This window comes from Zea mays, chromosome 5 (assembly GCF_902167145.1).
Source record: "Zea mays cultivar B73 chromosome 5, Zm-B73-REFERENCE-NAM-5.0, whole genome shotgun sequence".
In the NCBI taxonomy this organism is placed as follows: domain Eukaryota; kingdom Viridiplantae; phylum Streptophyta; class Magnoliopsida; order Poales; family Poaceae; genus Zea; species Zea mays.
Genome location: NC_050100.1, coordinates 49,269,410 through 49,283,368, shown reverse-complemented (window position 1 = coordinate 49,283,368; position 13,959 = coordinate 49,269,410). Strand labels below are relative to the sequence as shown.

Sequence of the window (13,959 nt, the reverse complement as noted above, 5' to 3'; positions counted from 1 at the left end):
AACTACAAGACCGGTGGGAGCCATTGGGTTATTGACAGTGGATGCACACAACATATGACAGGCAACCCACGGATGTTCACCTCACTAGATGAGAATGTTGATGGTCAAGATAAAATCACATTTGGAGACAACTCAAAAGGAAAAGTGCAAGGACTTGGCAAGGTGGCAATCTCAAATGATTTATCAATATCAAATGTTCTCTTAGTTGCACCTTTGAGCTTCAATTTATTATCAGTGGGACAACTCTGTGATCTTGGACTTCAATGCTTATTCACTCCATCAGAGGTTATTGTAACAAAAATGGATGATGAATCAATGGTATTCAAGGGTTTTAGATACAACAACCTCTACTTAGTGGATTTCACTTCAGAAGATGCAGACTTAAGAACTTGTCTCTTCACCAAAGCTTCTCTTGGATGGCTTTGGCATAGGAGGCTTGCACATGTTGGGATGAGCACACTCAAGAAGGTATTAAAGAAAGATATGGTTAGAGGTTTAAAGGATGTGGTGTTTGAAAAAGACAAGCCATGCAGTGCATGTCAAGCTGGAAAGCAAGTTGCTAATACACATCCTACTAAAGCTTTCATGTCAACATCAAGGCCACTGCAACTACTTCACATGGATTTATTTGGACCTACAAATTATGTCAGTGCCGGTGGCAACCTCTACTGTCTAGTGATTGTTGATGACTTCTCAAGATACACTTGGGTGTTCTTTCTCCATGACAAATCTGAAGTTGCATCTATATTCAAGAAGTTTGCCAAGAAAGCACAAAATGAATTTGATTGCAAGATTAAGAAGATTAGAAGTGACAATGGCAAAGAATTTGACAACACCAACATTCATGAGTACTGTGATGAAATTGGGATCAAGCATGAAGTATCTGCCACATATACACCTCAACAAAATGGAGTTGTTGAAAGGAAAAACAGGACCTTGATCACCCTTGCAAGAACAATGATTGATGAGTATAACACACCGGAGAGGTTTTGGGCCGAAGCTGTCAACACTACTTGTTATGCATCAAACAGGCTATTTCCTCACCGGCTACTTGTGAAGACTCCTTATGAACTGCTAAATGGGAAAAAGCCAGACGTCTCTTTCTTCCGGGTATTTGGGTGCAAATGCTACATCTACAAGAAACGCCATCACCTAGGGAAGTTTCAAAGACGTTGTGATATTGGTTTTCTTTTGGGTTATTCATTAAAGTCCAAAGCATATCGAGTATTCAACCATGCCACTGGCATGGTAGAAGAAACATATGATGTGGAATTTGATGAGACTAATGGCTCCCAAGGAGCACTTGAAAATCTTGATGATGTAGGTGATGAGCCACTTAGGGAAGCAATGAAGAACATGCCTATTGGAGCTATCAAACCAAAAGAAGATGAAGAAGAGGTGCAAATCATTGACAGGCCTTCTTCATCAAATGTACCACAAGATGATGAAAAAGATGAGAGGCATGCAAATGAAGATACATTTGTCTCTCATGAACAAGCAAGGGTACAAGCCGAAGATGTTGATGCTCCAGGATCTTCTTCCCAAGTGGTTGACAGGAGAAACTCATCACTACTTCAAGCACATCCTCAAAACCAAATCATCGGGAGTCCTTCACAAGGGGTTATTACTAGATCACATAGACATGCTAATTTTATTGAACATCACTCTTTTGTTTCTTGTGTTGAGCCTACTTGTATAGATGAGGCGCTACAGGATCCGGACTGGGTGAATGCCATGCATGAAGAACTTAACAACTTCACCCGTAACGAAGTTTGGACCCTGGAGAAGCCCCCACAAGATGCAAGAATCATTGGAACAAAATGGGTGTTCAGAAACAAACAAGATGATCAAGGTGTGATTGTAAGAAACAAGGCAAGACTTGTCGCAAAGGGATTCTCTCAAGTTGAAGGCTTAGATTTTGGAGAGACCTTTGCACCGGTTGCTCGACTGGAAGCCATCCGTATCCTACTTGCATATGCATCATGCTATGATATAAAACTTTATCAAATGGATGTAAAAAGTGCATTTTTAAATGGCTTCATAAATGAACTTGTATATGTTGAGCAACCGCCTGGATTTGAAGACCCTAGATATCCTAACCATGCTTACAGGTTGTCCAAGGCGCTTTATGGGCTAAAGCAGGCTCCAAGGGCTTGGTATGAGCGTCTTCGCGACTTCCTCATCGAAAAGGGCTTCAAAATCGGGACCGTCGACACAACTCTCTTCACAAAGAAACATAACGGTGATATTTTCATTTGTCAAGTATATGTTGATGATATAATCTTTGGCTCGACAAATGACTATCATTGCAAGGAATTTGGTGAGTTGATGTCGAAGGAGTTCGAGATGTCAATGATTGGTGAGCTAACATACTTCCTCGGCTTCCAAGTCAAGCAAATGAAAGATGGTAACTTTCTCTCACAAGAGAAGTATACCAAAGACTTGTTGAAAAGATTCAACATGGAGAAGTGCAAACCAATCAAGACCCCCATGCCTACAAATGGACATCTCGACTTAGATGAGGGAGGTAACCCGGTTAATCAAACTCTCTACCGTTCTATGATTGGTAGTTTATTATACCTTACCGCATCTAGGCCCGATATTATGTTTAGTGTCTGCATGTGTGCTAGATTTCAATCTAATCCTAAGAAAGCTCATCTTCGCGCTGTTAAGAGAATTCTTAGGTATCTCAGGCACACCACAAGCGTTGGTCTGTGGTATCCCAAAGGAGCTACTTTTGATTTAATTGGCTATTCTGATTCGGATTATGCCGGTTGCAAAATTGATAGGAAAAGTACTTCTGGGGGATGCCATCTGCTTGGTAGATCACTAGTTTCATGGACATCCAAAAAGCAAAATAGTGTTGCCTTGTCAACTGCCGAAGCGGAATACATTGCCGCAGGTGCTTGTTGCACACAGATTTTATATATGAAACAAACTCTTCTAGACTATGGCGTAGTTCTAGAAAAGGTACCTTTGTTGTGTGATAATGAGAGTGCTGTTAAAATTGCTAATAATCCTGTACAACACTCTCGCACCAAGCACATTGATATCCGTCATCACTTCCTTAGAGATCATGTTGCTAAAGGAGATATCATTTTAGAAGGAGTGAGGTCGGAAGATCAATTAGCGGATATTTTCACTAAGCCACTTGATAAGACCCGCTTTTGCATGTTGAGGAATGAACTAAATATTCTTGATCTCAGAAATTTTATGTGAAATGTCAAATGGTGTTGTCAAGCTTGCATTGCATATTTAAATTCCTTGTATTGCATCTAGGACTTGTCTAACCTAGTTGAGATAACCGCCAACAAAGCGAGTGAAAAAGCTTAACTCGGGTCAAACCTGACAAGTCTTAGTTTTAAGCTTTTAGCACTTAAATTCTTACTTTCTATGCAATTATTGGTTCTTGAAATGTGCATGAGGTACTGCACTTAGGGGGAGTATTCAAATCTCAAATCCCTCTTGATAACCCCTAGTGCAAACCAAAATGCAAATTTCACCATTTGCCTATTTTCTCTAAAAAATTATCTAGCATATGGCAAAATATTTTGAAAAATATATGAGGGTGCCAATACCTGTCCCAACAAGTGTTATTTTGTGTGATTATAAGTTGGGATTTGGTTTGGTTAGGAGTTAGATAGAAAAATTCAAAATTTTCCAAACTCCCCTCTGTCTGGGCTCACCGGACAGTCCGGTGTGCACCGGACACTGCACTGTGCAATGTCCGGTGCACCGGCAGCCGCGCGCTAAAATTCCTTTTCCTGTGCGCTGTCCGGTGTGCACCGGACAGGCACTGTAGACTGTCCGGTGCGCCCATATCGCGTTTTTAAAAAAAAGGCCTCCAGCCCGCACAGCCGAGCCAGAGGCTCTCTGTTTCTCCCTGTCAGCGCCTGCTCTCGGTCTCTGGTGTTTTCCCTCCCCTCTCCGGCGATCTCCTCACCGGCGGTGACTCTCCGGCGACCCTGTGCCTGCGCCTGTCCTCTCCCTCTCTCGGTCAGCTGCTCTCCTCTCTCCTCTCCCTTTACTCTCTTGTTTCTCTGACTGGAAGGCAGTGAAGCTCCATTTTCTCTCCTTTGTGAAAAATTCAAATCCTTGTGAAATTTTGTGAATCCAGTTGGTGGAATGCATTGCATTATCCCTTTTATGTATCCCTGCAAACTTTTAGCTCCTTCGGGAGGGCATTCCCACCTCAAATGGCCATTTCCCTAAAACCCTAATTCCTCGCCCTTCACGTGTTCGGTGAAATGCCCAAACCACCCATACTTGCTCCAATTGAACCCAAATTTTTCAGGCACCTTCACCACACTTCCAGTAACCTACTTGCCAAATTTCACGCCAATCCGAGATCCCAGGCTTAAATTTCATCAAAATTCCCGTTTTGAGCGATCGTTTCCGAGCCGAGTGCCCAAATATCTTTTTCTTCGACTAAATTCAAACCAAGCACACACTTCACTCATACTCACCTATATAAACCTATTCGTGAAGTCTCGGCTCAATTCCATGACATTTCGTGCCTCATTTCGAATTCCAAACCTCCTATGTCACTATTTATCTATCAAATGTCGTTTTTCACGTCTTTTGATCTCTTGATCGTCCCGACTCGTGCCATATCTCTCTGTGTATTCACATTTCATATGCTTATGACTATGTGACTAATACGTGCTCACCTCTTCTGTCATTTCAGTGACCTTGTGTGACCGTGTGCCGTCTCCCGTCCTGCCTGGATCGTCACCTCTCGTGTGAGCTTTCCAGGTAGACATCTCACTCTTTGCTATATCTACCGGTCACTTTTGCTCTATGCTTAGTCTCTCTATCTCATTTGCAGACTTTAGTTCAGGATGCCGCGCACGAAGAATGCGTCGGCATCAGGGGGTGGCGATGACGAGAACCCTCGTCGCCCCTTCAGGCAGGTGAAGGGCAAGACTGTCTATTTGGAGCAGCAGGAAGGCCGCAAGAAGCGGCGTACGGACAGAGAGGCCCGTGCAGCGGCAGCAGCTGCAGCAGCCGCTGCACAGGCCGCACTTGGAGATCAGCCGCATGTTCCATCCGATCAGATTGCATTCCGTGCTCGTCGTCTCACCTCCCGGTCTCGCTCCTCCACTCACACCTCCGCCTCCACTCCGCCACCCACTCTGCCTGCTCCCGTCACTCCTATTGCTCCATCCACCTCCACAGCCATACCCACTACCACCACTACGCCAGCTTCCACTGCTTCCCCTGCTCCCGCTCCCGCTTCAGCTCCTCCTGTCCCTCCACCTCGCTTTCGGGAGCGTGATGAGACTGAGGTCCGTCCTCTGGTTTCGGATCCTCGTCTGTTTGATCTTCAGCGTGCTACTGCAGCTCGGGTACGTCGGTTCAGGTACGTACCCGTGGAGTCTTGGCTGCCTGCTCAGAGAGACCCAGCAGCAGGTGTTCTTTTCAGTACACGGATTCAGGAGTCATTCTTCAGAGCTCAGATGTCTGCTCAGATAGCGCTGCGAGTACACCGCCTATTGGATCTTCCAGCTTTTTTGCTAGCAGCCGGTGCTGAGTCTGAGGCGCATCTCACCTATCTGCCTGGCCTCCTGACCCTTCTGTCTATCAGCGGCAGATATGTTGAGGAGTGGGTCCGCGTCTTCTACGCCTCTGTTTGGATTGACCCGGATCATCATTGGATGAGGTTTCGCTTTGAGCGCGAGGATGTCACGATCACTGCCAGTCAGATCCGACAGCTATTTGGATTCCCTGAGTCGACGACTCGCCTTCACAGCCTCTGCTACGGCACTTCAGATCCTCCTCGTCGCCCTCACGGTGGTGTTGCTCCAGGGACAGCTCACGTCGCGGCTCTGTTCCGCCCCCCTTTCACAGATGGGTCGCGACGTTCACCAGCAGACTTTACTACAGCAGCGAAGTACTTATATGAGCTCATCAGACGGACACTCCTGCCGAGGATGGGATACAGGGAGGCTACCACTCATATTCAGCTTTGGCTCCTTGGTGCCCTGGTATCCCACTCTGAGTTTGATGTTGTGGACTTCCTGATCTGTGAGATCGAGGACACTGTTCTGGATGGGATTCGTGCTCGTCGGCAGCTACCTTATGCTCACTACTTGTGCCACATCTTTGCGCAGCTGATTCAGCCACCTCGATTTCAGAGCACTCTTGAGGCCTCACGCTTTGTGTTTGGATCTTACCGCCCTGCTCCTGAGATTCCAGTACCAGCTTCTGCTTCTGTGTTTGACTCTCCGGCCGAGGATGCCGCTCTACGTCAGTTTGACACTCAGGGTACAGCTGCTGATGATGAAGATGATGATGATTTTGGGGTTCCTCCTCTGCCTCCGCCTCCTATGCCTCCACGCTCACATGATCATGAGGCTGGGAGTTCTAGTGCTGCCCCTCCTCATCCTCAGGCTATGGACCCTGCCCTTGCTTCGATTCTTCAGACTCTCACCTAGCAGCAGCAGACTCTCACCCAGCAGCAGGCTCTCCTGGCAGCCGAGCAGGCCCGTTTATCCGACAGGATGCTCTCGATGTTTCAGAGCATGCAGGACAGGCAGGATGCTCTTCAGCAGCAGCTTATTCAGGATAGGGCAGAGAATAGGGCATTCATGGCTCTCATGCTCCAGCATTCTGGTATCTCAGCACCTCCGGTTCAGTCTGCTCCGCCTCCTCCGCTTCACGCTCCAGTGGTGCCTTCAATCTTGTCTGGACCCCCTGCTGGTACCTCTCCGCTCCGGCCGGTCACTTTGGCGTTCACCTCTCCGGCTCTCAGCTCTATCTGTCCGCAGCCGCCAGTGCCACCAGCATCTGCTGTTACCACTACCGCTGTGGCAGTATCTGTGACCGCTTCTGTTCCGGTAGCTCCTGCAGCGCGGCCTCCGTCCGAGTCAGTACCAGCTCCAGCTTCTACCGCAGATCCTGGATCCGAGACTGACTCTGACCCTCCGTCGGCGTTCGCTCTGCTACCTCGACCTCGACCGGATGCGCCCCCGCCACCTCCTCCTGCTTCAGATGTTTAGGTTTAGGTCCCTTTTGGTGTTTGACGCCAAAGGGGGAGAGATATGAGTTGTGAGAGCTAGGGGGAGTTAGAGAGTCAGAGTCATTTTGGTGTAATATATGTGCTTGCTACTCTCTGTACTAGCTTGATGTTTTTGGCTCACAAACTCGTCATATACTCTCGTTGCATATGATTGACTGTGTGTACTATGTTTTCACCTTATATTATATCACCAGTTTTCTAGCTCTTGTTTCATCAATTTAACTTCACTTTTATATGAACAAGAATCTGATGATGTGTATGCGCTCTCTATTATTATTATGATACACATTCTTTCTGTCAAAGAATACTGAGTATAACTAACCATTCTTTCTATTGACAGAATCTTCAAAACAAACTACTCCCACAAAACTTGTAGGGTTGTCATCAATCACCAAAAAGGGGGAGATTGAAAGCATCTAGGCCCCTGGTTGGTTTTAGTGATTAATGACAACGTAATATTATATGTGACTAACGTGTGTTTTGCAGAGACAAATGGTAAGTTAGGTCGCATGACAGGTAAAAGCACTATAATGTGAAAGCAATCCCGGAGATAAGAACTCGAAGCGACGGCTAAAACGACGGAACAAAAGGTGAAGGTCTACGGAGTCCGAGTGTCAAGGAGATGTGGACACTCGCGATTTAGTTAGGTCTTTTATTCTCTTTTAGCCGTACTATAAAGAGGGGTTGTCGATGAGTAGTTTGACCAAGAGAGTTCTAGTGTAGTGTTGGTGCACAATCACACTCATACACAGTGCTAGGTGTCACTCTAGAACTCACACACAAGTTAGAGCGAAAACCGATTTGAAAATCAGCTGAAAAACAAGAGATAGGGTTTCTGGCTTAGGGGCACCGGACTGTCCGGTGTGCACCGGACTGTCCGGTGCACCCTCTGCCAGGTGGGACCAGGCTGGTCCACGGCAGTGTTTTTCCTTCGCAGAAACCCGAGAGCGCAGCGTTCAGAGTTGAATTTTAGTGGCACACCGGACACCGCACCGGACTGTCCGGTGTGCACCGGACAGTGGACTGTTCACTGTCCGGTGCGCCATGAGTCCAACGGCTCTCTGTCAGATCTAGCCGTTGGAAGTGACCGTTGGCGCACCGGTGGCGCACCGTTGGCGCACCGGTGGCGCACCGGACTGTCCGGTGCGCCATCGCGCAGTAAAGTGCCTGTAACGGCTAGTTGGTGGGTGAGGGCTATTTATACCCCCCCTCCACCCACCATATTCAATGTCTTGCACTCCACATTTATTCCAGCACATTGGTAGAGCATTGCAAGCACCAAAAGCCTAGTGAGGAGATTAGAGAATCATAATTCGCGCTTGTTCCTCATTAGCGCTAGTAAGAGCCACCTAGAGCACACACCACTTGCATTAGGCTTCTCTTGGTCAAGCGAAAGTCTACGGCTTGTTACTCTTGGTGATCGGCATCACCTAGACGGCTTGGTGGCGTTGGGAGCTCGGTGATCACCGTGAAGATCTTGTTGGTGACCCGATTCAAGTTTGTAAGCGGTCTCGAGGGATCCACCGCGCCGGAGTGGCAAAGGATCATCTCGTAGTGAGCACTTGGTTCTTGCGAGGACCAAGGGGGAGCGATACCCTTGCGCGGGTGCTCCAACGAGGACTAGTGGGGAGTGCCGACTCTTCGATACCTCGGGAAAAATTGGAGGAGTCCTCTAAACTTTGCTTTACATTCCGCACTTAATTCAAGCACTTTACATTGTGTATTTGTTTAGCAAGTATTTGTAGTATTTTCTTAGCCTTTTTACATTTCTAGTATTATATTTCTAGTGCTAGTTGTTGGGGTGAAGTTGGGCTCTTGTTTAGCTCTTGCTTAGGTTTTAATTAGTGTTGATTTTTTTAGAAAAGCCCAATTCACCCCCCCCCCTCTTGGGCATCGTGGTCCTTTCATCCCTGTCTAAGTCCTCGACCATGAGACAAGGGGGGATTCGGGACCCCGTTAACAAAGACCCTTACTTGAGGTGGATGTTGAGAGGATGGCTGCAATCCAATCTCTCCACCGAGAAAGGAAGCCTAGATGTTGAAGCAGCGAGAGAAGGTATTCCCATTAGACCAAATCAAAGGCTTTCGCAATATCCAATTTGAGGAAGAGCGAGGGTATGTTCATGCGTTGGTAGCGCCTCACTGCACTACGCACGGCCATAAAATTACCCTGAATAGTCCGTTTCTTGATGAACGCACTTTGGCATGGTGAGACGATTTCATGCATATGTGTTGGTGATGATTTTGACAAAGGAGTGAATGAGGCTAATCGGTCTAAAATCACTAACTGCCTCCGCTCCCTCCTTTTTAGGAAGTAGAATAATATTTGCCGAGTTGATGAGTTGTAGGTTCATGCACCGAAGGTTGCAAAATGCCTTAACTGCCTCCATCACATCGTGCTTGATTATGTCCCAACAAGATTTAAAGAAGGTCCCTGTAAAACCATCGGACCCAGGAGCCTTATCAGTCGACAGAAGGTCAATATATTTTTTAATTTCTTCTTCAGTAAAAGGCATGTAAAGGGAGGACAAATTGTATCGCTGGGAGTTGAAGATGCCATAATTAATCTCCACTTGCCTAGGTTGAGGACGTTGCATAGTGCTTTGAAAAAAAACTTTGGACTTCCACAGACTTGTCCTCATGCGTGACAGCCCAACCATGCTCTTTCTTAAGTTTTTGGATGAAATTCTTGCGCCTTCTAGAACTTGCTCTCTTATGAAAAAAATTTGGTATTGGCATCTCCTAACTTAAGGGTTGTTAAGCGCGAATTCTGCCTTCTCCGCGCTCTCTCGACAACCGCCAATCCGATAATACACTGCTTCAACTTATTTCTTAGACTCGATTCAGCGGGGGATAGTTGCCTATTTTCTTGTGCTAAATCGAGTTTAAGGATGACTTCTAGAGCCATATGCAGATAGAGCCTTGCATCTGGAATGATTTTATTATTCCACTCACATAGTATAGCTGTCGTGTTTTGCAATTTGTGGTAGAACCTGTGGAATGGCTCATGATGAACCGACGGTGCCATCCATGCTGCCTGGACCACTTGCTTGAACCTCGACAGCTTGGCCCAAAAGTTCTCAAACGGGAAGGAACGAGGTAGTCTTGGGCTGGTTTGAATGAAAACTTGAATGGTGGTTTCTTTTATTCCCGGAGGAAAAATGCAACAGGATCTAATTGACAGTGGTGGAGGCACATGATTGTAATCACCTTATTGTTATTATCATGATCATATCTCCATGTATACCATCCATTAAAATAAATACAGTTGCAGAGATCACGAGGACAAAACGCGCACCTTACATGTTACATGGTTACAGCTGAACCAGAGAATAAAACAGAAACACCTCATCATCCATGAATAAACAAGAGGAAAGGAACCAAAAGAATACAAGAAACAGAATGAACTGAACGTACAAATTAAACAACAGATAATCCATGCACCGATGTACTACGTCCACCAAGGTGACGACAACGCCTGCAGATGCAGAGCATGTTGTGTGTCTCACAAGGATTTTTTGCGAGCAATGGAGCCATCTCCCGCATGAATTCCGCCGCCTAGTGCTTGTTGACGAGGGCGCAGTGCTTCCTGATCTCGCCCTCGGAGCCGGTCTTGACCTCGATGGCGCCCATCTTGACCATGGAGCCCGCGAAGACCTGGAAGAACACCTCGGGCGGCGCGTTGATCACGCTGAGGATGTCGGCCTTGGAGGCGGCGTCGGTGATGAGCGCGGCGTCGGACTGGAACAGGCCCCGCCGCTTGAGCACGCCGCGGTAGTAGCTCAGGTCGAAGGTGCGGAAGCTGCCGGGGTCCATCTCCACGATCGTCGTGTTGTCCGTCAGCGTCTTGCACTTGAGCCGCAACTTCGCGGCGTACAGCGGGTCCAGCGACGGGTCCGCGTCGTCGGGCCCGCCGCGCCCCGTGAAGTTGTACAGGCGCTCGCTGAAGGAGTTGCATTGGGAGATGCCGATCGTGTGAGCCCCTGCACGTACACACGCGAGAAGTGATTAGGAATGCCTGTGAACTGTTCAGTGTGTGTGTGTGTGTGGTTTTTTTGGAGCTATTCAGGTACGTATTTTAAGGCACCATCAACGGATCGAGGGCATGTTCTACGAAAAGGACTACTATTTCAGAAGTATCGCTCTGGACTTCTGGAGTCTGCATGCACAATAAAGGCTCGTCTTCTATGATAGATTGGAATATAGACCGAGGCAGCAGTTGGCAGCAGCGAGCATGTCTGCATCAGAAGAGGTTGCCGTTTAATGTCACGCACGCACATACGAGAAATGGAAGCCCATCGGTGGCCCAAACAAGTCTCGTCCTCAAATGATGAAGAGTATACGCATTATTATTATTCAGATTCCAAGTTCTCCTCCACGTGTCATCACTCATCAGTCTCTTCTTTTACTTTCAGCAAGACGGCCTGCTCTGAAGGATGATGAAAGTTAAGCCTGCCTGGGACGTAATAAGGTCAGATACACTCTCTGTCCGTTATCCTCAAAAGTGGTTCCTTACACAAATTTATCTTATCTCTGCCGTACTGAATCATTTCCTGGGTACCAAACTCCGGCTGCATCCATTAGATGCTAACTACTAACATGCTGTGTCTCTCCTCAAGGACGATGTGCAGCTGTCGGCTAGCTACTCTACTCGGCTCAGCGCCTGTGCCTGACACTACTGCACTAACCCGAAGACTGAAAGATGAGGAGACAACAGACTTGCAGTTGCCCAATTTAATCGCCTCCATTTCTGTTGGCTACGGATTCACTCTAGTTATTAGTCTATCTAGAAAGACAGAACTATGCTTCCTAACGCTGATTCGTGCATGCACGCACCGTCAATAAATACTGTTAGGTGCTCAACTTTTGCCTTTTAGATGTCGACTTGACCCACAGTACGAACTTTGTCTTTTATATGGTAGATAGCTCTGACGGACAAATGGATGCCATTATTCAGTAACGCGTGCTATTCCCTTTGTTCTAAATCAAAAAAGTTTTTTTCCTGACTTTTTAAAACTTATAGCTTTTGCTACATGCTAGTACGTCGCTAAATACATATTATGTCTAGATATATAGTAAAAAATTAGAAATTTAGAAATCTTAAACTATCTTATAATTAAAAAAATAAAACCTATAAAGTTAGAATATAACTTATACTTTATAATTTTAGAATATAGCTTATAATTTGGAACGGAGAAGACAGCAGTACTTCTACCTAGCAGGGCCGCTCTGTGCATGTTCAGGTTGTCTGTCCAATCCGGCTATGACAGCGAACTAACTGCTACTAAAACGTTCTAGGCTCCTGCTGTTTGTCCAGTTATTTTCTCAAATCATAAAACAGTTTGTCACGACTCACGAGGCTACCAGTCCTCTAGCACAATCATAGCAGTGGTACTGCTTATGCCAGCCTGACCAAACAAATGATTGACCCAGCGAAAGCGAAAGTAGCAGCACTGGGTGTCGGTGCCGTTGGAATGTTTAATAAACTCGCAAGCGTGGCTTGTAATCATAGGACTAGTCAGACCTGTCACTGCCTAATATCTGTCTAGTTCTTCCTTGGCATGTAAATTAAGCTGATTGATTGACAGGTGAAAAGATAATCTTCTTCTTCTTCTGCTCAGAACGGTGTGGCGTCAACGGATCATGGAGGGGGTCAGGTGTTTGGTTTGGGGAAGTACGTACCTGAGAGCCAGACGAGGTCGGCGAGGTTGAGGCTCTTGTTCTGGAAGGACTGGAGGAGTTGGGTGAAGTTCATGGTGGGCGCGGGGATCTGGTCCAGCGCCTCCTGCTTGATGGACACGGTGCCGTCGCGCCTCCCCGTCGGCACGCTCCAGAACGGACCGCCCTGCATGCATGCGCGTTCGACCGGTTTATATATAGGTTTTGCCGGCTTAGGAAGCGCAGATGCATGGGGTGGGGGGGGGACTCGATCAGGAGCACTGACGATGACGCCGACGGAGTCGCGGGCGGCGAGCGCGACGATGTCGGCGCAGGACACCACGCCGGGGCACTCCTTCTCGAGCAGCGCCTTGATGCGGTCGATGAAGCCGAAGCCGCGCAGCGTCAGGTTGGGCGCCGCGTCCTTCTCCGCCTCGCTGCCGCCCGTCGCGTTGAGCAGCACTGACGCGTCGCAGCCCTGCGTGCAACGGCGGGAGCGCATGGCGCGGTCAGTCATCGTCGGCATCGGCATATCGGGCATTCGTCGCCGCGCACGCAGCTAGCGGCTAGCGCCTTGTTTGCTAACTCCTATAGTACGTACCCTGACGAAGCAGTCGTGGAAGTGGGTGCGGAGCAGGGTGGAGGCGACGTCGGGCGCGTGGGGGATGTGCGCCTTCACGTAGTCCTTGACGATCTTCTCCGCCTGTGGGCAGGAGTAGTCGTAGAACCCCTCCTTGAGCTGCGCCCGCGCGCCGCCGGCGAGGGCGGCGGCCACCAGCAGCGCCGCCAGCACCGTCCTTCTCACCATCGTCGCTCCGATGGACTGCTAGTGCTAGCTGCTGCTGGGTACGTACTACGCCTGCAATGCAAGCTGCTTCTCGGCCGTGTCAGCTAGCTGCGAGTCTCGTCCTGTCGGTCTCGAGCTCTTGCTGTGCCGAGCCGGGTGCTGGGCTATAAATACACAGTGCCTGCCAGCAAGGCACGGTGACGACGTCGACGTGTGCGCTGGCTACTGGCTAGTCCGGTAGTGGGGTTCGGTTGTCGCTAGCTAGCTACCCTGCTTTGCGCAGCGAGTTGGATATCCGAACGACGAGTCGGTAGGGAACTGAGGAGCGGACGACGCGGTCTCCGTCTCTCGGAACGGCCGACGAGTCGGTAGGGAAATGGGGTCTAATCTAACCACCCGCCGACCTGCGTATATGGTCGGTAGAGCGGCTAGCCCAGTTCGATCGTATCGTATGTATGTATGGTACGGTCGATGTACGTACGCAACTGGGCCGC

General features: G+C 48.2%; 1 protein-coding gene across 2 annotated transcripts; it reads right to left on the bottom strand.

Moving 5' to 3' along the window:
- Positions 1 to 10,217: 10,217 nt before the first annotated feature.
- LOC100283382 (peroxidase 39) lies at positions 10,218 to 13,616 on the bottom strand. Of its 2 annotated transcripts, NM_001156283.2 has the most exons (4): positions 13,280 to 13,606; positions 12,965 to 13,156; positions 12,703 to 12,865; positions 10,221 to 11,003 (listed from the first exon to the last, which is right to left on the bottom strand). In NM_001156283.2, exons 1-4 carry the CDS (start codon positions 13,484 to 13,486, stop codon positions 10,579 to 10,581), a joined length of 987 nt encoding a protein of 328 aa, NP_001149755.1. In that variant the 5' UTR covers positions 13,487 to 13,606; the 3' UTR covers positions 10,221 to 10,578. The 2 variants fall into 2 exon arrangements, with proteins under 2 accessions (XP_008643745.1, NP_001149755.1); XM_008645523.2 differs by having other exon boundaries at positions 10,218 to 11,003; positions 12,703 to 13,156; positions 13,280 to 13,616.
- Between the last annotated feature and the right edge of the window lie 343 nt (positions 13,617 to 13,959).